Here is a 26,649-nt window from a genome sequence, read left to right as displayed (position 1 = left end):
GACTAAATTGCAGAGTATATAATACACTATATTGCCAAAAGTATTCGCTCATCTGCCTTCACATGCATTTTAATGTGATGTTGGCCTACCCTTAGCAGCTATAACAGCTTCAACTCTTCTGGGAAAGCTTACCACAAGATTTAGGAGTGTGTTTATGGGAATTTTTAACCATTCATCCAGAAGAGCGTTTGTGATGTCAGACATCAATGTTGGATGAGAAAGCCTGGCTTGCAGTCTCTGCTCCAAGTCATCCCAAAAGTGCTCTATAGGGTTGAGGTCAGGACTCTGTGCAGGCCAGTCAAGGTCTTCCATACCAAACTCACTCATCCATGTCTTTATGGACCTTGTGCGCAGTCACTTATGCACTGGTGCGCAGTCATGTTAGAACAGGAAGGGGCCGTCCCCAAACTCTTCCCACAAAGTTGGGAGCATGAAATTGTCCAAAATCTCTTGGTCTGCTGAAGCATTAAGAGTTCTTTTCACTGGAACTAAGGGGCCGAGCCCAACTCCTGAAAAACAAACCCACACCATAATCCCCCCCCCCCCCAACCAAACTTTACACTCGGCACAATGCAGTCAGACAAGTACCGTTCTCCTGGCAACCGCCAAACCCAGACGGAGAAGCATGATTCTTCACTCCAGAGGACACGTCTCCACTGTTCTACAGTCCAGTGACGGTGCTTTACACCACTGCATTCGACGCTTTGCATTGTGCTTGGTGATATAAGGCTGGGATACAGCTGCTCCGCCATGGAAGCCCATTCCATAAATCTCTCTACGCTGTTCTTGAGCTACTATGAAGGCTACATGAGGTTTGGAGGTCTATAGCGATTGACTCTGTCATTTTACGTGGCCCATCACTTTGTGGCTGAGTTGTTGTTGTTCCCAATCTTTTCCACTTTGTTATAATACCACTGACAGTTGACTGGAATATTTAGTAGTGAGGAAATTTCACGACTGGACTTGCTGCACAGGTGGTATCCAATAACGGTACCATTCTGGATTTCACTTGAGCTCCTGAGAGTGACCCATTCCTTGATCTGTGATCAAAACTGCACAGTCCATCTCAGGAGCAGTCTGACCCTCACTACAGGACATTTAGCATGCCAGGGTAATCAGGAGGGCCCACAACATAATCAGGGACAGTACACACCCCTAGCACACTCTTCACACTCCTACCTTCAGGCAGACGCCACAGGAGTGTGAAGTCCAGGACTACAAGACTGATGAATAGCTTCTATTCACAGGCCATCAGGCTGGTGAATACCTCACTCACTACCTCTTCCCCCTCCCATTCTGAACCGGTTTAACTTTGGCCAGCCTTGCACTCATTAACTGCACCTTACATACACTGTACTGCTGCTGTCAGAACACTACCGTTTACATCGGTTACTGCACAGAACACTACCGTTTACATCTGTTACTGCACAGAACACTACCGTTTACATCTGTTACTGCACAGAACACTACCGTTTACCTCGGTTACTGCACAGAACACTACCGTTTACATCTGTTACTGCACAGAACACTACCGTTTCCATCTGTTACTGCACAGAACACTACCGTTTCATCTGTTACTGCACAGAACACTACCGTTTACCTCGGTTACTGCACAGAACACTACCGTTTACATCTGTTACTGCACAGAACACTACCGTTTACATCTGTTACTGCACAGAACACTACCGTTTACATCTGTTACTGCACAGAACACTACCGTTTACCTCGGTTACTGCACAGAACACTACCGTTTACATCGGTTACTGCACAGAACACTACCGTTTACATCGGTTACTGCACAGAACACTACCGTTTACATCGGTTACTGCACAGAACACTACCGTTTCCATCTGTTACTGCACAGAACACTACCGTTTACCTCGGTTACTGCACAGAACACTACCGTTTACATCTGTTACTGCACAGAACACTACCGTTTCCATCTGTTACTGCACAGAACACTACCGTTTCATCTGTTACTGCACAGAACACTACCGTTTACATCGGTTACTGCACAGAACACTACCGTTTACATCTGTTACTGCACAGAACACTACCGTTTACATCTGTTACTGCACAGAACACTACCGTTTACCTCGGTTACTGCACAGAACACTACCGTTTACATCGGTTACTGCACAGAACACTACCGTTTACATCGGTTACTGCACAGAACACTACCGTTTACATCTGTTACTGCACAGAACACTACCGTTTACCTCGGTTACTGCACAGAACACTACCGTTTACATCTGTTACTTGCAGCATGCACTTCATGAACAGCTGCTCTACACACTTGCACATATAATTTTAATTTTTCTTTCAACTTTGCACATAAAACTGTACTTTTTTACTATTGTTTTTAGTGTTATTCTTATATTTTCCATTTTTTTCTATTTTCTTTTAAGATTATATTAAGATATTTGGTGAATGGAGGAACAACAAAGTAAGAATTTCATGGTACATTGTACAAACTCTTGAATCTTGAATCTTTCACAAATGTTTGTAGAAGCAGTCTACATGCCTAGGTACCTGGTCTTATACACCTGTGGCCATGGAAGTGAACGGAACAGCTGAATTCAATGATTAGGATGGGTGATTGAATACTTTTGGCAATATAGTGTATCTGGCAAAACACCAGGCGCACCGGCCATACTGTGTTTCATTACAGTCGTATATCCAAGCAGCATCAGCTGTGTTTTCCTTAAGCACAGAGCACCTGAGGGAACTGGACTGGCTGGGCAATTAAATGTGGTATACGTGGAGTCTCTTGGGGGGGCTCTCTAAATGCTTAATGTGGCTTAATGTACTAAAACATGACAGTACATTAACCTTTTTACTCTCCATGGTAGCCCATTAGCAATAAAGACAAGGCTTAACCTTTGGCCGGCAATACATGAGATGGTTACTCTTCGTAGGTCGTTGTTTTAGTACATTAAAGCTGCGTTAAGCCAAGCTTTTTTTTTCTTTATAATAGGTTTTAATGTGAAGCAAAAATCTTCACTTAAAGATTATTACTTCAGTTTTAGACTACAGGTTTGATAGTAGAGAGTATTTATGACCAGTTCTACCGGAGATAAATGTCGTGTTCTTTGTTGTTATTGTTGTTTTGGCACATTAAGCTTTTTTCACATTCAGCGTTTTCAGAAAGTCCTCTCTGAATGTTTTGTGTTACTGTAACTTTCCTGTGTGTTACTGTACAGGCTGTCAGTGAGAACCTCACTGATGACAGACTTTCGCGCTTGGTGTTGTGTCCACATTTTATAATAAGGTGAAGGTAACAACACACACCACTAGTCAGTGGTGGACAGTAACTAAGTAAATATTTAAATAATAAATAAAAATAATTTTAAAATAATAAATAAAAATAAACTTAAGTAGTTTTTTCGTGTATCTGTACTTTACTTAAGTATTTCCATTTTGGGTGACTTTTTACTTTCACTCCACTACATTTCAAAGTCAAATATGTTAATTTTACTCCACTACATTGTGAGAAATCGGTCATTCCTTTTGTTTTTTGTGTGTATGAAAACGTAACATGTCAAAACAAAAGAAGTGCAAAGCAAGAACACCAATCCGGGCACAGAGGTCACTTTGTTCTGAGCTTGTTTTGACCTGTTGGTCATACCGACCCAGTGCAGCACACGGTTCAATGTCAGTGCAGTTTTGGTAGCACATATGTCACCTAAAAGATGATCTAACATAACTTTTTGTAAATAGACCACAATATAGAAATATGTCCACATATGCAGTCGTGACTGGCATGTTTCTATTTTTCTGAGTTCATACAAACACTTTCATTTTATAGTAAATTAGTTTCGGTTAGTTTATGTTTGTGAACAGAGGCCTACAGATCAATATAGTAAAGGAAAACTTAATTGTGATCCTGAGTTTAAAGCCAGTTTTTATTCAACTTGTAACTAATTTACAAAGTAATCTTAAACTGAAACTTTGCTTGTTTGTAAAAGTGATTTCAGAGCCACTCGGTTCTCCCTGATGGAAACTGTTTACCTTCAGTGTTTTGTGCTTATGATTATTTTAATAGACTTCAGCGTCACTAATTTATGACGTTCTATTAAAAGACTGGTTTACCAAGAGAGACACTGGAGTATTTTCACCTGAGTTCATGAAGCGAGTCTTGTTACAAAAATGATAACAGGACATCAGAGCCATAATTACTCTTTTAGTACTTTTACTTTCGATACTTAAGTACATTTGAAGGCAAATGCTTTTGGACTTAGGTCTAGAGTAAGGACTTCTGCTTTTACTGGAGTAATATTTTACCTTGGTTATCTCTACTTAACTCTAGTACATGATTTGTGTACTTCGTCCACCTCTGAGTTGCTGCACGTATGGAGTAAAGGGAGATCGCTGGTGGATTTCAGATGCTGCTTGTTAGGTTTTGTCATCCTGCTCGTTTCATCGCATCATATAATGACTTGACAGGCAGGACAGCTTGACAGTAAAACTGCATGAGCGAGCCAGCTGACCCCTGCATGTGTGCCCCCTGTTCTCTCACCGGCAGGCGGAAAGGGGGGCACTGCTGAAAAGATCTTGTTCTAGACTTTCTCACTCTGAAACAAACCGTCCTGTCCCTTCACAGCAACGCCGAGCGCAGCAGGCCAGGAAACTAAAGACCACGCTTAACTGTAGATGCAAGCACGTTCCTAGTGATCTGGAGTGTACTGTATATCTCGGTGTTGACAGTAGGGTGATCAGTGTTTGATATAGTGTCAAAAACGTACCCACGTGTACAAGGCGCATGTTGTCCTCGGTGTAGCCATCGGTGGGCGCGGGGTGATGACGGTGCACACGGCCCCAAGAGAGCGCCCTTCACCTCCGCCATGTTTGGTGTGGCTTTGCACATTTGCAATGGAGAAACAGCGTCGCCACGTGGTGAGAGATATCTCTGTACTGGCGCTACAGTGTTGTCCTTTGTGTTAGGTGGAATCGTTGGTTTGGACCCAGCCATTCGTGTCAACCGACGTACATCAATAATGCACCGTAGAAGAACTGAACCCGGGTCAGTTCACAGCCATCCAGTCAAGCGTCAACCGTCCAAAATGTACAGGCTCCTATGGACCTTTTGTGTGACGTAGTTGTGCATGATCAGTCAGTTTAGACAAAGGCAGTTATTTTCTCAACGCAGAATAGCATAAAATATTTTAATCCTTTGCTTTTGAAGTCCAGCTACAGGACTTCATAACTGTGCCTTATGTACATTAATGGCATGTCAACCAGTCAACGCTCAGCACCTGTAATGCTGGCAACCTACTGCCCAAAACCTATTTGCTGTAACATACTGGTACTTCTTCTGCTGCATGAATGTCTAGAAGCATGTTCAGTTTTATGCTCTTTTCACTCCCATTCGTTGTGGACTCACTCTCACACTAAGTAGTTCAGCAAAACCTTTGAGTATCTTTTGAAGATGCCATGTCATGAACTTCACAAAAAGAGAATAGCTCTGTTCAACCACTCCAACTTGGTCATTACTAATTCCCGGATCTCTCTGTGAACTCAATGCATCAAATGAGAAACTCACTCTTTTATGTTAATCCTTGTCTTTACACATGTACACATACACAAACACGTTTTTTTCTCTCGTGATTTTCAGATATCACTATTCAAGCACTGATCACTATCGAGACGTTAAATGTTCCGAGGCAGTTTGCTGTGTTTGCATGCCATGCAGGGAGCGTGTCAGTACTGTTATTATTCCCTTGACAGTAGTACTTTGAGCATTGGTCCATTCCCTTTTTCCATTACTACAGGTATACAGATTGATCTGCTTTTGTCTGAAATCAGTTCATGCTGAAAAGCAATAGAACCCTCTGGGCCTTCCTTATTAATATAATCTCCATGCTTGTGGCCTTTAAACTCCTTTTTCATTGTTAAGTGGTGGTTTGAAACAAAAGTATTGAAATCTTGAAATGCTAAGCAAGCTCTCCCATTAGTTAGGACTCTGGGAGCTGGACTAAGGGCCTTACACATTAGATTAACTCCCAACATAATTAAGAAGTCTGTTGAATCATTCGATCACTTTGATTTACAGTGGGCAGGACTAGGACCAATTCCATCACTCTAGGCCTGTGAAATTTCTAGATACATCACTGACTGTGTTGCAGGAAAACAGCAGTAACTCTATACCAGGGCACTTTACTGAAAGGTTAATATCAGTTACAAGCTTCAAATGTCAATATTTAATCTAGACTGGCCAAAAATGTTCATCTGAAGCATTAGCTAAGATTAGAAGACTCCCATAGGGACATTAGCAGAAAATAGCTTTTTCATTTGGACATTTAGTTTGGACATTTATGGTCCAAACTGAAGGCCTAGTTCTAAAAGTCATAGTTCATCACAGCTCAGAAGTAATCCCCAACCGTTGATTCGTTGAAGCCTGCTGTTGTAGGCATACAAAAATAACCACAACAAGACACTATGTGCCCACCCAAACGTACAAACATGCAAACAACATCAATTCTGCTGTGGTACAAAAATAAGGAATTTTATTAAAATGAGCTTCTACACTTCTACATTTATCAACATCAAGCAATTTTATACTTGAAGTGTTAATAGGGCTGTGGTACGATAGCTATTTGAGAATACAAACATCTGGATTCATTATCTAGAAGCATAAGCTGTCTTAACACTAATATGTAAAAATTATCCTTACATACCAAAGACGTAATTACATGAATCATTTTCATTCTAAATGAAAAGAAACTCATTTCATATAAGGAAAGATTAAATTTAGCATACAAGACATGAGACACAGCTAACAGCATGGGGAGATTTAAGAAATATTATCATAAAAACATGATAGAATTAGGTTCACATTTAGACAAAACAAAACATGTACTTGTCCTTTTCCCCTAATACTGAATATAGAGAAAAAGAGGATACTAAAGCTTTAAGGTACAAGCTCATAATAAATATCAAATTATAACGAATAAGGTGCATTACAATGCCAAGATGGCTTTCAATGACCTCTACACAAAAAAGCTGAAATCACAAATGCATTATCTTATCTTGACAAGAGCAAACGTCACTTTATTACAATGACCCTGTAAAGAGTAATGGTCTTATAAGTAGCGTAAAAGATCATTTAGTTCACTCATTTAATCTTTACCTTTGCATAAATCTGGGTAGAAATCTCTGTTAAAAAGTACAATTAACAGTAGGCTGTAATGATTTTAAAAGGCTAAAAGAAATTGACTTTGTCTGCTTAGATTGATTAGATTGTCTTTTTACAAAAACAAAACAAGGCATTTTACTTTTTTAGACAAACTATTTGGGAAAAAATGTGCTCTGGGAATGTGAAAGATTTTAGTGTGTTTGCTCTTGATGGGAAAAAGTAATATATAAAACATGACTTGTGAGATGGACGTTCAGACGCCCAGATGTTTGTTGAGTCTGTTCAGTGCATCTCCCACGATGTCCAGTTCGTGTCTCAGTTCTTCCACTACACTGTTGATGCTGGTTGTGTCCTTCAGGACGTCCACGCTCTGTGTGTAAGGGTTGTAACGCACCGTGAAAGGTCGCTTGATTGTCTTTGCAAACTCCCTGAAAAGTTAAAAATGAATGAAATCTTGGTTAATAGTGTTAAATCGCATCTAGAATAGCCAGAGACAGTAAATTAATCTAAGTATGAACCATTTGATGCCAGAAAGACACACATTCAGTTCCATAATTCTACAAGTTTCCTTTGTAAAGTTTCTTTAACTCCACAAACCTCATTTTGACTTTGGCCTCTTCAAAGCTGTCTGACACAAAGTACACGTCTTGAAATGTGGTTATGATGCACTCCTGTTTGCAGGTGACTTTGGGGTCGAAGGGTGTGATTCGGGCATTATCTGATAGAGCATGCTGAAAGAGAAATATTTATTTAGCCAGCTGGCATATATAACACCTGGAAATATTTTTTAAACCATATATTTAACTCTCTGTGTGTGCAAACCATAAGTTAGCAACATTACCTTTAACTCACTGATGGAGGACAACAGTCCTGCCCCATACGCTCTCAGTTTCCCCTCTTGCTTGCACAGCCCGAACTCCACAGTGAAAAAGTAACACTAAAAACAACAGCACATCAGTAAATACCAGGCTTGTAGGTATGGTAGAGTGCACTAGAATGCTTTTCTCAAAGTGATCACTAAGTTTGTAAGTGGTCAGTGTGCAGATGTATGTTGTTAAATGCAATAAAAGTTGTGCCAGTGTACTAAAAATCTAATAGGCTATTAAAAACCTTTAAATCAGTCAGTGATAATAAAAAGATAATTACTCACAGTGGCAAGTTTCTGAACTGCATCATCAGATGCTCCCAGTGAGGCGAGTCCTATCTCCTGACTGAACTGGGCAAAGCTAGGCTCAGCCAGAAGAGGTACATGACCTAACAGTTCATGACATGTGTCTCTGAAACACAAAATAGCAAAACACTCTGCTGAATCCTAAACACACTGTAGTTAACCAGACTCATACTGCAGTTACTTATTTTAAACAATTATCTCCTAACACAGCTTAAAATGTGTTTCATTGTAAGATCAAATGAAGATCTTAAACTGTGTTACTCATACTAAATATTTGGGACACACCCAGTAATGCTTAAAGGACTCATAAAGAACATGTTCATATTTACACTTTCAAATGTTTTTTGTACTTACGGTTCAGGTGTGTAGAGAGGATCAGAGCTGTGCCGGACGTACTGTGTGCAGTGGAACACACGGAAGGCCAGACCAGCCAGAAAGTCTCTGGGGGAGAGGTACCCTGCCACGGGTCTGATGGTGAACCCCGTGCGCTCTGAGGGTATAACAATATAATTACCACTACAGAGGACCTGAACAGTGGTCTTGTAGCTCTCAAATGCACCATCATCTAAACGTACACAGATACCTGTACACACTCACACATAATGAGTAATATACAGAGTGTGGTGCCCCTGTCTCACCTCTTAGGAAGCGTGAGACATCCTCCAGCTGGGGAATGTTGTCCTCGCGATACTCGCAGTACTTGGTGAGAAGAGGTAAGTTCTTCAGGTATTCACGGCAGGCGTGAGAAGGATACAGCTTATTGAGCTCTCGGAACACAACCCCCCACGTCTTTACCTCCTCTTCTGTGAACTCAATGCGTGAAATGGGGTCTCCACTGATGGAGGGAAACAATGCAAAAAATAAATGTACTATATATATTGTAAAAAAGGAAATATATAAAAAGGAAATATATATATGAAGTATACTTGAAGATAAAAGTTAATGTAAAAAAAGTTACAGTAAAAGTATAATGATATGCATATATATATATATATATATATATATATATACACACACACACACACACACACACACACACACACACACACACATATATATATATGTCGCTGTTGTTGGAAGGAAATCTGAATCTCCATTTTTGTCATTTTCCAGTTTTGACATGATATGAACTTACCTGTTGCTTTTTACACTGTGTGTAAATTTCATGATGAATGAACAAAAACAAATCATCCAAAATCTGGTTCCATTGACTTACATTAAAATTCATTATACAACTTTTATCTTCAAATATTTTTTCCTCAAGTGACTTACTGCTTGTAACTCATAGCCAGGTCTGCAAAATACTTTCTCCGTTTACGATAGACATTGTCCTTAAAGCCCTGTGGACCAAAAGGAGGACAGTGAGGGAGGGACATTAGACACTGAGACCAGCAGCAAGAGGCATTTTAAAGTAAAATTTTTGTCATTTTTAATAACTTTCAAACAGCAACACAGAAACTGCACAGGTCCAGCACATCCTTTTATTTGCCTAATTGTGTTAGCAGTGGCAAATTTCCTGAGACAACTTTACAATGCTCACCGGGTGGTCGGCATCCAGGTCTGATCCATACATCAGCACACGATTCGCACATTTATCCAGGTCAGAGATCTTTTTGGGAAACCAGGGCACATTATCCATCTCTATAGGACAATAACACATATGAATGATTTCCTGTGAAAGACAGGCGACTGCTTTGTTTTTCCCCACAAATAGTTCTCCTAAGTCATTCATTCAGTCAGAGCAGACACTCAGACTCGTACCGTCCTCCTCCGGCAGAGTCTTCCTGGGTGCCTCCGTGTCCAGCACGTTCACGTGTTTCCGCAGCAGCTGGATGATCTCGTTGAGCTGCTCGTGGTTGCTGTCGCAGTCCACCAAGATCTCAAACTCCGAGTTACGCCTCCTGGACTTCCTCGATTCGATGTGAAGGAGGTTCACGTGGTTTTCCTGTGTGGTCAGTTTATTTGAAATGGCAGAAAAGAGGAAAGAGTCTTAATATAGGGGTAAAACATTTGAGGCTGAATTGTTTGTAACAGTGTTGAAACTGTGAAGAAAGAGAAGGAATGAGAGACTCATTTCTCCTCTATTAACATTACACGACATTTAAATCCTGTCATGTGATTAAAGTCTAATTACCTGGAACAGTTTTAGTGCTTTGACAAGCCCCCCGACTTCATTCTTTAGGGAGAACACGATAGCTGCACGGCCTTTCTCTGCAGACTCGCTCTTGTTATCTTTGTTCTCGTCTATCTTAGGATAGGCAGATTTGTTCATCTGTAAAAGAAGGAAAAACAGCGTCATTCCCTTTCTGTGTTGTTCCCATAAATCTGTCTGGAGCGCAACAGTATAGCCCACTTTTCTTGTCCTGTAGCAGATCTGCGATTCACAGTAACGGCTAAATAAACCGCTTTAAAACAGCTGAATATCAAATGAAGTGATTCGCTGATTTTACACCATCAGCACCCCTCAAAGGCTGTTTTCAGGTGCATGTCAGTCAGATTGAGGTGGATTAAGCGAAAGAAAACCCTCAATACACACAGGCTGTAGTGTCTGGCAGTTTGAATGTAAAAGAGATGCACTCAGGTAAGAAATCAAGCCTTCCCCTTTCGTACAGCCAAGACTTTCATTCTGTCCTACTGAGAATACAAGACCGCCCCAAGCCAGTCAAAGGGTGAGTGAGTTTATCCAATTAAAGCCTTTGGCACGAGACCGTCTGCGCCCTATTTGCTCTCCTGCGTCAGTTCAGCACCACAGACAGCGCCAGAGCTGCGCTGCTGCACTTCAAACCGACAACGCTTAGGATGCTCTGGGTTTGAACTTCTTCCTTTTTGCGTCCTTCCCAGCCTAATCATTGCTCCATCACTCCTGAGAGGCTTCTCATCTACCAACCATGGCTCTTCGCGCGAGAATGGGGGAAAGCAGCTGCAGGTGCCGCCGCCCGAGTCTTCCCGTCAGAAGGATCCCTGACAGCATCGGTGCATTGAGAGCGGGGCTCACGGCTCAGGGACAGTCTCACGGGTCACTCACGCCGTCTCGGTTTAATAGAGGCAGGCCGGTGTCTGTCTCGCAGAGCCTCCTTACAGAGCAATCCCATTTGGAGAACGAGGAAGCCTATTATTAGCCCCGTCTTACCTTAATCTAACACGGGATTAGGCTGCAATTAATCACTCCTCTACGCGCATTGCTCTTAAGTGTATTTCATTAAGATGCACCTTTGCCGTGTAGCGCTCAGCCAAGAGCCTCGGCGTCATTTGTAAGAGTGCGTTTACTGGGACGTCAGCGACCAAGCCGCCTAGCTCTCCTCTCTCATTTCCTCTCCTGAGCCCCCTTTTGATTTCACGTGTCAGCTTCTGTTCTGTTTCCTTCACGGGCTTTGAGCTCTGCTCGCCTGCTTTTCCTCCGATTAAAAGACGCAGCCGTTGCGCGCACGTTTCCTCGGGACTGCGTGTGCTGCGCTCTTGACCTTCTTAACGCTTGACGCACTGCTTTTCTCACGGCTTAACAAATTAATTGAGAAGGGCCGCCGCGCCAGCGCTGTGGCAAATAAGCACGTCTGAACGTCACCTAAAGCCTAATAAACACAACGCGTTGATTTCTTATGCTCTGTATTAGGCTTAGAATAGCTGTGCCATAATCCACTGAAATGATCGACTCCACACACCTCGTCTCGTCTCCACGCTTATTTTAGTGTTCTGTTTTAAAACTTTCGGTGATGAAACAGTAAAAATATGTACTTTTCACCTGGGGGGGAAAAAACTTGTTTAAGAGTCACAGGTGGACATTAACACCACTGACGGACTTCTGAGGGTACATTTACATGGTTTATATCTTAATGCACCTGCACAATATCTTTATCTCTAACGTTAGACGAAGCCTGTTGGCTATTAGCCGTATTACTTTCTTGTAAGAAGAAGGGGAAAAAAACAGGTTGGCACGTGTAGTTCATGCCCAAATATATCATAATGATATAAAACTCCTACCTCATTATTGAGCTGCTTTTCTTCCAGAGAGAGCCCGATGTTCATGGAGTCGAATGACCTTCCTCTGCGCGGGCCCTCGCTTTTGGTCGAGTACATTGTGAGCTGGTGAAGCTACTATTTATTTCCCTGGGGTCTGATTATGATCAGCCTGTTTCCTTCCTCAGTTTGGAATAATACGCCGAGCCAGAGCGCTTTGGTATTTATGAACGCCAGTGAGCTGGCAGGAGGGGGTGGGGTGGCGTGGGGTGGGGTGGGGTGGGGTGAGGTGTAGCTGCACGGACCGGAGGCCCAGTAATCTTCCCCAGGAGAGCAAATGGAAAAAGAGGAGCACTGCCCACGTCATGGGGACGTCCACGACAGAAGAAATGCCGTTTTCATTCTCTCTCTGATGGTCAGCACGCATACAAAACAGGCAACTATGGAAATGCAGCTATGGAAACGCTTGTCCTGAGACACACGAAACTGACCAAGCAGAACTCCAACCACGACTTAGAGCAGGAGGGATTGTATAGGTGCTGAGACAGAGCGCTGCTGTCCTATTAATGAGGCTCTTTTACACATCATAAGGAAACAGAAGAGGGAGGAATTCCTACAGCCATTTCAAGGGAGGGGATGTGTTGTATCATCCCTTCTAAACCTTTAAGCCCACTTGCAGGCCACTGGCTTCCTAGCATCCTCAGTAACCTCTGCACCTTTTCACCTCTGTCCAGCTTGTTTGTGTTTGTTCGCTGTAGATTTTGGTTTCTTTTCTGTTTTACAACGTGGGCAGGGACACTTGCTATTTCCGTAGCTATAAACTCAGTTGTCTGTGTGACTTCTGTAATTTGGGGGCATAAACATACTTTGGAAATCATACAGAAGCTTAAAATGAAGGTGGGCTGTTAGGCACAGCTGAGCAGGTGTGATGTAATAAAGACCCGGAGACCAAAAAGAAACCATAATGATACACGCCTCATCTTTCTAAAAGGAGAGGGACACTACTTAAGTTAATTGCACTCACCACTGGATAAGCGTCTGCGCTTTGTCTGACACTAAGCCAACCACCCTGCTGATATTAGACTGGGTTCTGTAGAAGGCCCGTTTCACCCATCGTTCAAAAAATATCTTGTTTGTTCTGTCTCTGGTTGTCCTCCTCTCTGTCTCTTAAAGTAACCAAGATAATGTTTTTCTTATTTGCCATACTCCCAGTACCAATAAAAGTGCAAATATTTCATATTGCTTTGCTCACTCTCTTGCTGACTGCAACATGGCACCATTTTAAAGTGTCTCAAGAGCTAGTAAGAGTTAGTTTAACACAATGGTACAGCTAAAGGGAACAGCAAGAGAAGCCCGTGTCCTCCCCATGTAAATTCAAAGATTTATTAATATATACAATTGATATCATGTAAATGAAATATATTCCAATTTTATCATTGTAATGTTTGCTGTTCTGCTCTGTGGTCAGAAATATTTTTGGCAATCTTTGACACTAATTGTATTTATTTTGATCTAGATATCGCTGCTGTCAGAAGAAGCCTCATTTTCACTTTTCGACCTAATGTGAAAATGCCTGTTGTCCTTTACATTGTGTGTAAATTTCATGATGAATGGACCAAATTAAAATGTCCCAAAACGTCTGGTTCCACTTACATTAAAAGGAAAGTAGGAAAGTATTTCCTGTTCCTCTAAAGTTACCATTTTGGACATTCAAGGTTTTCTTCCGAGAAGAGCGATATGTTTATGTGCTGGAAACAGTTTACATTTTCATTTGTAGCAGAAATGTGCAGTTTGACTGCATACAAATCCTAATTCTTACACAAATATAAAATAAAAAAGCATTGAACCCAAAACAACATGTATTAGATTGTGTTCTTTCCTGCCCCACACTAACAGCTTCATTATCACCTCATCGGTTACACAACAGCATTTCAAGTCCAGGTAGTTACCAATTTATTTTTTAAATATACAAAGCAGAAATATAGAAGGTAGTCAATTGTATAGACACATGCAAAAAGCAATATAAAATGTGTTTTTGGCCATTAATAATTTGTCTATGACATTCAGACAATTCACAGAAATGTATTTTGTTCTTGAGCATTAACATCTAAAATTGTGTATGCAATAATTTTCCTTTGTAGTCACAAGTAGAGCTTGTCAGTAGTAAATTTATTCTTCAAAATCTGTAATATGACTGTTAATTTTGCTATGATGTGCTTTAGCTGGTTAATTAATACATACACACACACACACACACACACACACACACACATACATATATATATCATCCAGATAAAGCATGTGTAATGCATATATATTTATAGATATGTATGTTTATATATTAGTGCGTGTTATGTATATATTATGTGCTACAAGGCAGTACATATAAGTTCTGTCTGTGGGTCAGTGATTTTCCAGGCTTCTCGCACAGGGTCAACGGGTGTATGCTAAGAGGATTATGTCTCACCTTTATTTTTCCTTTGTGGGCATAGTTCCCCAAGGTTGCTGTCCAAGGTGGCACACCCCACAGGTGCCAGGTTCTAGCGAGAAGTAGAATTACAATGAAACAGCTCAGGAAGGATGATCTCTCAGGACCCTCGAGACTATAGACTACTTTGTGTCTGATAGATGAACCTCTCACACTCCGTCTCTGAAGTTTATATTTACTTAAAGCAGCTAATCTAAATGCACCGGAGTCCATCTGGGATTTAGGCTTTTAGACTTTTTAGACTTTTTAGGGATTTAGACTTTTTTTTAGGCTTAATGCTGTGGAGCCTCCTCAGGGTCTTTGTTTAGGAGTGCATGTATCAGCCACATGAGCAGCCTTCATCAGGTGGCCCATGAGGCACATCTCCCGTGACAGGATGTCAGACTTACACAAGGCACAAAGAGATGGAAAAACAGGCAGTGAAGGGCACTTCCTGCTAGTGAAAGTGGGCATGGATACTTTTTTTCTTACAAACAACACAATGCCAGTACAAAAGCTAGCTGGGATTACATAAGTGATTTCTTATGCATGAAATTACATAACTGCTGGAAGAGACATTTATAAACATGGGAAATTAAAGTGAATGAATGAAAGACTTTAATAAGCACTGTGTATATATACACTTATAATGTTCGGTCTGATTTTGAAAACTATTTTTAGCCGATAGCAATCCTAACATCTGTCTGTGCTCCTAAAATACCCCAGTATGACACTCTGAGAATATGATACTTCAGGTGTGTATGTTTAATGTGTGTGGGCCGTGGGTGACGGTGTGTAAACGCAGTAGGCCTGATGAAACTCACCTGGCGGAAGGCAAACAAACTCACTTCAACACAAGGGAGCTGTTGTGGGACCTGGACTGAGAGTAGACAAAGAGGATCAAAGCACAATCCTCTGAGATCTGGGGAGAAGAGTGATATACTTCAGTTACAGACTTGATAAACACCAGGTCACATCTACAGATACAGGGCCTGATGCATGTCCTTAATGAGGTTCTTTGGTGTGTCACTGTGTGCATTAGGATAGAGCTGGGCTGTCCGATCTGCTGTAAATCCCAGTGATCTCACAGGCTACGTTTTATTTGTCTTGCTGTATGCATCACCAAAGGCCTACGCACAACAACACAGGTCACCACAGTGAAGGTTAAATATTTGCCCAGTGTATAGCCAGAAAATTCAGAAAGGTCTCTAAGGGAGAGAAGCAATTCTTTCAGCCTATTAGCTGCTTCTAATCACTTGTCAAATATGAAATCAGTGCAGAAGAGGACTAAAAAACGTATGGTTTGTGGTGAAAGTATTCACAGCGCTTCACTTTTTCCACATTTTGTTATGTTACAGCCTTATTCTAAAATGGATTAAATTCATTTTTTCCCTCAAAATTCTACACACAATACCCCATAATGACAAAGTAAGTAAGAGTTTGTTTGAATGTTTTACATATTTATTACATATAAAAAACAAACAAAAAAAATCACAGCCTCAAGTATTCATAGCCTTTGCAATGACACTCAAAATTGAGCTTAGGTGCATCCTGTTTCCACAAATCATCCTTCAGTTGTTTTGACAAATTGATTGGAGTCCACCTGTGGTAAATCCAGTTGATTGGACATGATTAGGAAAGGCACGCATTTGTCTATATATGGTCCCAAAGTTGACAGTACATGTCAGAGCACAAAGCAAAACATGAAGTCCAAGGAACTGTCTTTAGACCTCCAAGACAGGATTCTATCGAGGCACAGATCTGGGGAAGGGTACAGAATGATTTCTGCAGCACTGAAGGTCCCAATGAGCACAGTGGCCTCCATCATCCATAAATGGAAGAAGTTTGGAACCACCAGGACTCTTCTTAGTGCTGGCTAGGAAGTGATCGGGGTAGTATCTGAGTGATCGGGATAGAAGGGCCTTAGTCAGGGAGGTGACCAAGAACCCAAGGGTCACTCTGACAGAGCTTCAGCATTGCTCTGTGGAGAACCTTCCAGAAGGACAACCATTTCTGCAGCACTCCACCAATCAGGCCCGTGCGGTAGAGTGGGCAGATGGAAGTCACCCCTCAGTAAAAGGCACAAGACAGCTCACTTGGAGTTTGCCAAAAGGCACCTGAAGGACTCTCAGACTACGAGAAACAAAGATTGAACTCTTTGGCCTGAATTCCAAGCATCATGTCTGTAGGAAACCAGGCACCACTCATCACCTGGCCAATACCATCCCTACAGTGAAGCATGGTGGTTGCAGCATCATGCTGTGAGGTTGTTTTTCGGCAGCAGGAACTGGGAGACTAGTCAGGGTCAAGGGAAAGATGAATGCAGCAATGTACAGAGACATCCTTGAAGAAAACCTGCTCCAGAGCGCTCTTGACCTCAGACTGGGGCGAAGGTTTATCTTCCAACAGGACAATGACCCTAAGCACACAGCCAAGACGACAAAGGAGTGGCTTTGGGACAACTCTGTGGAAGTTCTTGAGTGGTCCAGCTAAAGCCCAGACTTGAACCTGATTGAACATCTCTGGAGAGATCTGAAAATGGCTGTGCACTGACGCTCCCCATCCAACCTGATGGAACTTGAGAGCTTCTGCAAAGAAGAATGGGAAAAACTGCCCAAAAATAGGTGTGCCAAGCTTGTGGCATCATACTCAAAAAGACTTGATTGTAATGATTGTAATTGCTGCCAAAGGTGCTTCAACAAAGTATTAAGCAAAGGCCGTGTGTTTTTTATTTTTAATAAATTTGTAAAACATTCAAGCAAACTTTTTTCACTTTGACATTATGGGGTATTGTGTGTAACATTTTGAGAGAAATAATTAATTTAATCCATTTTGGAATAAGGCTGTAACATAACAAAATGTGGAAAAAGTGAAGCACTGTGAATACTTTTTTGATGCACAGTAGGTCAGTGTAATAAGCGTTCTATGGTGTGATGTGTTATCTCAGACCCACTGGGTAATTAGGTGAATATGCTGCAAGCTGGACAGAAGCTACAAAGTTCAGTGAGGGACACGGAGTCACCTCAAGCCTTTGAACGTTCAGAACTTTGTATTTGAATGATATATGGTAATAACTAAAGTCTGGTTTTGGTCAGCTGAAAGGAAAGAGCAAAGTAACTGAAAGCCTTGCCCTTCAGCACTGATGATTCTGTGGTACATTGTGTGACCAGGAAGCATCAATTATTAATTGTATTCATTCATTCATTCAACAAAAAAACAGACAAAACAAAAAAACAGATGATCTGAGTAGACAAAACACATAAATGTGTGAATCAATGAAAAACAGAAAACTGGAAAAACAAAGTATAAAAAAAGTAATGCTTGAATATAACTTCAATAAACCTAGCATAACATACAATGTGACGCAGTATAAGCGCAAGCTCATTCCCCTCCCCACCCTTTTACCTCTCTCCACACAAAAGGAGCTCAATGTTAATTAAAGCTGGGGCAGACTGGCATTATGCAGGCTCTGGCCCTTTGTGCTGAAGAGGCTCTCAGCTGCTACAGAGAAAGAGCAGTGTTACTGTGAGCTCAACAGTGCCCACTCATCTCATTAAAGACTCACCTCATTGCCTAGCCAGCACACTTGCTGGACAACCAGTAAAATATAATACGAATCTGGATTCATGGCTTATGAGCCTAACTGTGTTCAGCTTGTAGCAGCACTTATTTCTTGTTTATCTTAAGGCTACTTTAAAATAGGTCAGTTAGGATTCTACTGGACTGTGTAAAAGCCAGAGAGCATCCATCATTTGTTTAATTTCAGTCAAAATGACCTTTAAGGAAAAGTTACTCATTTTTTATCTTCAGCCTAAAAAGCAGAAACCAAATATTTAACAGGAAATTACACAGTTGCTTCAACAATTAATCTGAACAGTAACTTTTCAAAGGCATCTGCAGGGATGTTTTTCCACAGCTCTACAGTTTTAAGCACACTTAGAAGTTTTAGTTTCCGCTTCTTGTGATTTCTTGCTTGTCTATTTTCTTTTCTCAGTAACATCTTCTTGAGAGCCACACATCCTTTCACATCCGTAGTCTTGACTTCTCGTCTCACAGTGGAAGGATGGACAGAAACTAAAGATTTTTAGTTTTGCAAGAATTCGCTTGCATGGTTGTTAGGAGTTCCATTTTCTCTATATGTCCTACTATATTTTTTGAAGCCCAGGTGTGGAAACTCCTGTGTTTTCATTAATTACCTCAGAATTACCTTTGACTTTTGCACAGTTTGTATCATAAATCCAACATTGTACTACGACCTTCTTTTCAAATCTTTAAACAGAATTTGGGTGACAATATTGCGCCATCAGCCCAGAATCACAGCAGACGCCATCATTTCTTTTTGTTTCTTTTTTATTTACAGCAACAGAAATAGCACATAAAAAAGATTTGGTAATATTTCTATCCATGTGGCTTCACTTTACGCGAGACACCCAACCCTCTCTAACCAAACCCACAGCAAGACATGATCAAACACACTCAACACGAACACAGAAACTAATGAATAGTAACATTAAAATAACAAAAACAGCAACAAATGTTCTCAGTAGAGGGGAGCATGCAGCACAACTTTACATGCTAAAACCCCTTGTGCAATTTGGAGCACTCAGTAGCTGCCACAGTATGAACTGGATAACTGCCTCACAGAATATAACTAATCAATGTCTGTGCTAATCATTAGCAAAATGACAGATTAATAGACAGAAGGTTAACTAAATATATAGTGTCAGGAATAAGCCAGAATAATACCGAAGCTCTGTACAGTATTTCATGCACAACAACAAAAAAACAACACTCACCAAAGATATACCCCTGACAATAATCTGTCCCAATTCTGCTTACTTCAATCAGAGGATTTGTACGTATGTGCGCAAATGCACACACACACACACACACACACACACACACACACACACACACACACACACACACACACACACACACACACACACACAATCTGAGTGATCAGCTTGAATATCTTCCTAATCTCACCAATCATACAAACACAGTTCATCTGGGGACACACTTTAATGACTTTACTTCCATAGGCCAACCAAATATCTTAAGTGCTTCACGCATGCATGCATACACAATGCAACATTTGGTTGAAAATCTGCAAAACAGTTTTAAATATATATAGCAACATACAATGGCCCCAGAAAGTATTTGGACATGCAAGTGTTTTGGACTTGTGCTGCATGTTAAAATGTATTAAGTTCCATCATCAAGCCAGGTGGCATTTATTTAAAAGCGAATAAAAAAGCCAGTTGATTTGGTTGAAGCTGACATACAGTCTGACTTACTTGAAGGCCAATACTAATGCATTTATTGCATGCAAATGCTGTGGTATTATCTGCTTTATAACACTGCAGGAAGAAGCGCCTGTGTTATTATCTAATTAAAAGGAGTTTGTTAAGCTTTCCTCATTTCTCATAAGCCTAGAACAACACTAACTAATATGGATGTATTGGATATGACATAGATATTGTCATATGTCTTCATTTTGCACGAGGCAGTTTCCCTGTGCAGTGCATTGTGTTCACTTCCTTCATACGCAAACCTGACTTTCAACAATTTCCAATTGCGTAAACACAAAACAAATAACGACATATGCTATTTGCAGACTCACAAGCCTGGATATGACAGAGGTTTTAGATAAAGGCTGTTTATCATCCATGGAGGTCTGGTCTGAAGATATGTCTTTTACTCAATTTCACACGTGCATCTGGGTTATTTGACCAAGTTTACAATGCTGTCTTCATTAAGGTCCTCATGACCTCTATCATTGTTATCAGTTAATAACATTTATTAAGTTTTTTCAACACATCATGTGTGTCATGAGCCATAAAAAGTGTCAAACTAAACAAAAAGGGGGAAGACCCTTTGAAAAAATTTGTATGCTGGTCAGGGAAGGCCACCTGAGCAGCCATCAAAAGGTGTGATGGCGTCAGCAGTCTATTCTGGGCCAACAGGAATAGAAGGTTTAGTGATGGTGGCGGTCAAGGAGAGTGGGAAAACTTTCATTGTGCAGCTGTTGACAAGAGATATAGAAGCATCGGCCACAGGAAATGACATGAAGGGACTCTGATTAGAGAGAGTTACACAGACTTTAATGAGACAGCTGGAGAGAGAGGGTGAGAGCTTGTGAGAGACATGGAGAGAGAGGGCTGAAAGGAACGCTCTACGTGCCATGCAACATGCACACACTCTCAAACTCATATCCCTCTTCAGCTGCCACACATTGTGGATGCTCATGTATTTTTAATGACTATATTGTTCCAGTTCCAGGGTGTTATTGTATGTCAATAACCTTCCATGAAGACTGGGGAAATTTGAATGTGTTGCAATAGTGTGTTGTAACTACTTTATGTGGCCTTAAATCTCTTTCCAGTAAAGCAGGTAATGGTTCCACATTGCTCAAGTGACATCTCTGGTGTAAGATTTCACTGTTTATAGCTGTTTATCACATCTGCCTCAATAAAGCAGTAAGCCACAAGAGGATATGTGTATGTGAGGATAAAGTTAAAGGTTAGGGGTTGTTGGCACCGCGCGAAGCCAATTCAACTTTGGGGTCATTAAGTCACTTTTCACACTTCTCTCCGATTCAACTGCTTTATAGTTCTCCTCCAAGCATTGATCATGCTAAAATTTCTTTTGTGATCTTATGACTCTCTCATTAAGCGTTAGAATGAACCACTGCTGCCTGCACTCATAATTAGACTCTGAGTTTAGGACCATTTTTGACAACCCACATTAAGGAAGATCAAATGGAGAGCTTTTGTCCACGCTCCTCCAGGGCTATCGCTCAGTCACAGCTTACTCACTGGACATCCGTACTTAAGCAGCTGGCAGTGGGTGGAACAAATCAACTTTATTGGCAGCTAGAAGATGTAAACGAACATGCCTGTAAAGATGATGGCCTTTCACTAGATCAGATTATTTCTTTATCCATGTGACTAGACCAGTTGTTGCAATGGTGTATACTCAAAACATCTGGGGGAACTTTAAAACCAGCAGCATTGTCAACGGGGACAACAAAAGGCTGGTATGGTTGTGTAATGCTAAAAAAACACCTAGTGGTTAACTGGCAGCAGGTCAGTAACACGAGTGGGTTATAAGAAGAGCATCTCAGACAGGCTTTCAGAAGTAAATATGTGAAAGACTCTGTGAAAGACTGCACAAATAGTGCAACAATTCAAGAATAAAGTTCCTCAATGTAAAGTAGCAAAGAACTTTTGCTTTTCATCATCTACAGTACTTTATATCATTAAAAGATTTAGAGAATCCAGAGAAATCTGTATATGCAAGGAACAAGGCCAAAAACCAGTATTTGCTGACCATGATCTTTGGGCCATCAGACAGCACTGCATTAAAAGCATTAAAGACATGATTCATGATTCTGTGGTCTGACAAATGAACATTCGAAATTCTTTTTGGAAATCATGAACACTATGTCCTCTAATCAAAAGACCACTCAGCTTGTTATTACAGTTCAAAAGCCAGTATTCATGATGGTATAGGCTTGCATTAGTGCACATGGCATGGGTGGTGTGCACATCTGTGAAGGCAATATTTATGGCTGAATGATATATACCTTTTTTGGCAATTTATGCTGCCACCCAGATGACAAAGGAGACGATGAAATGATGAGCAACTAAAATCCTATATCAAGTAAGAACGGGAAAACATATCACTTTCAAAACTACAGCAGTTGGTCTCCTCAGTTCCCAAACACTTACAGAATGTTGTTAAAAGAAGAGGTGATGAAACACAGTGGTAAACATGCCCCCTTTCCAACTTTTTTGGAACTTGTTGGCATCAAATTCAAAATGGGCAAATATTTTTCAAAAAACAATAAAGTTTTTCAGTTTCAATGTTTGATTTGTTGTCTTTGTACTATTTTCAATTAAATATACGGCTTAAATGATTTGCAAATGTTTTTATTGACATTTCTTTACATTTTGCCCAGCATCACAACATTTTTGGAAATGGGGTTGTATAATCTCTGCATTTCCTGGCCAGACCAGGAGATTTTTTCTTGGTCCAGTTATTGTTTCAAACATTGCCTTCAGTTTCCAATCTTACCCATTAGGTCTACTACAATCGAAAGTCCAGACATGGGAATTTGTATCAATATACCCCCAGAGTATTGCAGTAAGAAAAAGGTCGCTCTACTAGCTCCTTACAGTTCACATAACTGTGCCGTTGACCTTGTGGAAAAAGCCATGGAAGAGTATATTGAGGCCTTAGCTCAGGGTTTTATTCGGCATTCATCATCGCCTACATTGAAGATATCTTGATCTATTCCCCAAACTTTGAAACACATGTTCAACAGGTTCACCAGGTGCTTCAGATACTGCTTAAGAATCAGTTGTATGTTAAGGAAGAAAAATGTGAATTTAACCTTCAAACCACCTCATCCTTACCCTACAAAATCAGTGCTTATGATATTCAAATGGACAATCAATTTAGAAATTTAGCCCAAAACAGGCCTAAACCCTGATACTACCATCACCATGTTTCACAGATGGAAAAAGGTTTTTATGCTGGGATGCAGTGTTTTTTTTCTCTCTAAACATAATGCTTCACATTTAAACCAATAAATCTTATTTGGTCTCATCCGTCCACAAAACATTGTTCTAATAGCCTTCTGGCTTGCCCATGTGAGCTTCAGCATGCTGTAGGTGAGCAGCAACGTTGTGTTCAACTTTAAAAGTATTACAAGAAAAAAACCTCATGGAGTTGCTCCCATACAGCTTCATACACAGCTGTACCCGTCATCGAAGAGATCACATGGAGGAGGATGGGGCTTAATACACACACATGCAGGCACGCACGCAAGCAATCACGCATATGAGTACGGTCACCCATCACTGAGAGGCCTTTTCAACCCAGCTCTAATCTGAACATCACGCAGCTCCACAAGAGCATCAAAACCCACTCAGTGCTAAAATCAGCCAGCCTGTCTAAACCTCAGGCCTCCCTCAGGCCTTCCTCCTACACGTTGGGATTTCCATGAGAAAAGAGCGACGCTGCTCTGCATATCAATCCGCAGCTTTAATTAAAAAGCTGCTCTGTATGCCGGCCAGAGAGCACTGCTGACAGTAAACACTTCAGCCAGGGCCAAAATGTGACAGTGACTTAATGAACACTGAAAAGTGCCTGCGATAGATAATATAGAGACATTCAGAGGAAAAAGCTCTACATGATGTTAACAGGCTTCAGTGAGAGATTTAAGGGAGGCTACTGCAACAACATTTTTTTTCTGTTTTTCTTCTATTCTTTCTTCTAGTTTTTCTCATTTTTTCTCAAACAAGAAATGAACATACGTTATACATGATACCTACATGGAGTCATGTACATTTTCCAAAATTAGAAATGTTTTGAATGATTGAGAACATCTTTTCATACTGTAAAGAATTCCTGACAACGAGTATAAAAATGATCAGTAATACTTTAATTAAACTCATAAAACCAATATAACCATGCCAGTAATATGTCAGGGCAAATCAGCACTGATCATCATGGAACTGATGGCAATATTACTTAACATGGACATTCTACAAATCTCATTATTCTCATGTAACATTAGCTAAAGTTGGCACACTTATCAAAACTCCTCCAAGACTGGAGTGAGATAAGTGAAAAAGTTATAAACACAAAGGGAAATAACTCAACACAGATTTGTGCTTTTGACTGCTGAACAACATTCAAAGTGATTAAGGGCTAAGGGCTCTTTTTGTGAAGGGTGGGGCCAATTCCACCCAGGAGGATATGTGAGTATGAGCAAAAAAGAGTGGAGAGAGACATGAGTTGATGCTTAGAGCAAGCTGTTAGAGAAAACTCTGCTCATGCATGGCATAGCTGTGTCCAACAGCAACTGGAAAATAAATCACCAAATGTTGAAACTGACTAATTTAAATTTTGAGAAATGTATTCCAATTTTGAATTTGATACCAACAACACATTCCAAAAAAGTTGGGACAGGGGCAACAAAAGACTGGTTAGGGTTAGGGTTAGGGTTAGGGTTAGTGCAAAAATAGTGCAACAATTCAAGAATAACATTTCTCAATGTTAAATAGTAAAACCCTTTCGCTTTTCATCATCTACAGTAGATAACATTAAATGATTCAGAGAATCTGGACAAAATCTCTGTATGCAAGGGAAAAAGCTGTGGTTTTTTGGGTCCTCAGGTGGCACTGCATTAAAAAAAGACATGATTCTATAGTGGAAATCACTGCATGGTCTTAGAAACACTTCTGAAAGACACTGTCTATGAAAACAGTTCGTCGCTGCAACCACAAATGACAATAAAACATTAAGAAGAAACTGTACATAAACAGGATCCAGAAATGCTGCAACCTTCTCTGGGCCTGAGCTCATTTTAAACAGGCAGAGGGGAAGTGGAAGAGTGTCCTGTGGTCCAGTAAATCAACATTTGAAGTTCTTTTTGGAAATCATGTGTCCTCTGGGCTAAAGACCACTCTGCCTGTTGTCAATGCAAACTTCAAAAGCCAGTATTCACGATGGTATAGGTGTGCATTAGTGCACATAGCATGGGTGACTTCCACACCTGTGAAGGCACCATTAATGCTAAATGATACATACATGTTTTGTAGCAACATATTCTGCCTTCCAGATGACGTCTATTTCAGGAAAGGCCTTGATTATTTCAGCAAGACGATGCCAAAGCACATTCTGCCTGTATTACAGCATGGTTCTGTATTAAAGAAGTCCGAGTGCTAAACTGGACTGCCTGCAGTCCAGACCTGTCACCACTGAAAACATTTGGCTGAAAAATAATGAAAAAGCGGCTGAAATATTGTATTAAACAAGAAAGGGAAAACATTTCACCTTTAAAACTACAGCAGCATTTCTGGAATACGTTATTGGCATCAAATTCAGAAATTAAGTCAAATTTTTAAGTTTCAACATTTGATGTGTTGTCTTTGTAGCATTTTCCTTCTACAACATGGTTTATATGATTTGCACATCATTGCATTCGATTTTATTCACATTCTGCACAGCGTCCCAACTTTTTTGGAAATAGGCTTTTTTTGTATTTAAAAATATGTATAATTTTGTAAATTATAATGAGCTTTAGACAACATTAGAAATGTTTACCTTATTATTTTAACTTTTTTCTGATCAAAATTAATAGTGGTATTTTAAATTCGCAAGGACCACTCCACTGAATTCAAACAGGCAGTCATAAAAAAACAAAAATACAAGTATTCATAACTGTGTTTCAGATCTTTTCTTAATAAAAAAATCTTTTAATTAAGTTGAAAGTTTTAAATGCATCATTAAGTTTAATTTTTCCAATTGTCCCACATTTTTATGTCACTAACAAAACCCAGTTTTAGTCCATAGGTGGAGCCTTATTTTAGCCACACCTCTGCATTTTAGAGCAGGAAGTGAGACTGCATCCCTGTCCATCATGACCACATGGTGAGTAGTTAGATCTTAAGCATTTCACTGTACATGCTTAGGTCTGAAAATTGTTACTACAGAAACACAAAATTGTAAACTTTTTTGTGTTTTAATGAAAAATATTAGTTTTTCAATATTAGCTGTTCAAAGCTTTTGCGGGTGGGAAATGATCCATAAATTATAGTTCAGGGCCCCCCAAATGCTTAGAAACAGCCCTGTATTTAACAGATTAACAGATTTCAACTGTGTATTAAATCTACACAATTTGGTAGAACACTGAAATAACTGGCAAAAGTCATCAACACAGAATGAGATATGTTACCTAAACAAAGTTCAATTCACTTGCAACAGAATTGGAACAAGAATTAGGCTTTGCACTTAGTACACCAGCTAAGTTACTACAAAAACACATTTAAAAACATCTAAAAAAACATATTGCTAATCTTTACAGAGTACTGTGGAAGATACCCAATATAATGACCCAACCAGCAT

General features: G+C 40.4%; 2 protein-coding genes across 5 annotated transcripts in view; both read right to left on the bottom strand.

Moving 5' to 3' along the window:
• sergef (secretion regulating guanine nucleotide exchange factor) overlaps nucleotides 1–4,841 on the bottom strand; it is a 29,821-nt gene extending 24,980 nt beyond the window's left edge. Inside the window, exon 1 of one of the 2 annotated variants that reach the window (XM_017706661.2) lies at nucleotides 4,746–4,841. In XM_017706661.2, coding sequence (XP_017562150.1) covers nucleotides 4,746–4,784 — 39 coding nt within the window. In that variant the 5' untranslated portion in view covers nucleotides 4,785–4,841. The remainder of the gene's footprint in view (nucleotides 1–4,745) is intronic. The other variant, XM_017706662.1, reaches the window with a different exon arrangement.
• A 1,640-nt stretch (nucleotides 4,842–6,481) lies between these two features.
• Nucleotides 6,482–12,466, bottom strand: tph1a (tryptophan hydroxylase 1 (tryptophan 5-monooxygenase) a). Of its 3 annotated transcripts, none has more exons than XM_017706658.2 (11): nucleotides 12,285–12,466; nucleotides 10,441–10,578; nucleotides 10,068–10,251; nucleotides 9,847–9,947; nucleotides 9,579–9,646; nucleotides 8,945–9,141; nucleotides 8,661–8,796; nucleotides 8,286–8,412; nucleotides 7,977–8,072; nucleotides 7,733–7,866; nucleotides 6,482–7,563 (listed from the first exon to the last, which is right to left on the bottom strand). In XM_017706658.2, the coding sequence occupies exons 1-11, from the start codon at nucleotides 12,378–12,380 to the stop codon at nucleotides 7,389–7,391; spliced, it is 1,452 nt and encodes a 483-aa protein (XP_017562147.1). In that variant the 5' UTR covers nucleotides 12,381–12,466; the 3' UTR covers nucleotides 6,482–7,388. The 3 variants fall into 3 exon arrangements, with proteins under 3 accessions (XP_017562147.1, XP_037398299.1, XP_017562148.1); XM_037542402.1 differs by lacking the exon at nucleotides 12,285–12,466 and adding an exon at nucleotides 11,517–11,771; XM_017706659.2 differs by lacking the exon at nucleotides 12,285–12,466 and adding an exon at nucleotides 11,194–11,418.
• Between the last annotated feature and the right edge of the window lie 14,183 nt (nucleotides 12,467–26,649).

Source organism: Pygocentrus nattereri, chromosome 11 (assembly GCF_015220715.1).
Source record: "Pygocentrus nattereri isolate fPygNat1 chromosome 11, fPygNat1.pri, whole genome shotgun sequence".
Lineage (NCBI taxonomy): Eukaryota > Metazoa > Chordata > Actinopteri > Characiformes > Serrasalmidae > Pygocentrus > Pygocentrus nattereri.
Note: the sequence above shows the minus strand (reverse complement) of the source record. Positions and strands in the feature narration are given on the sequence as shown.

Coding starts and splice junctions, on each gene's coding strand:
- tph1a (XM_017706658.2), bottom strand. CDS start 12,380: ATGTACTCGACCAAAAGCGAGGGCCCGCGCAGAGGAAGGTCATTCGAC. Junction 10,579..12,284: donor AAAAGCAGCTCAATAATGAG/GTAGGAGTTTTA, acceptor CTTCTTTTACAG/ATGAACAAATCTGCCTATCC. Junction 9,948..10,067: donor GACTCTGCCGGAGGAGGACG/GTACGAGTCTGA, acceptor ATTGTCCTATAG/AGATGGATAATGTGCCCTGG.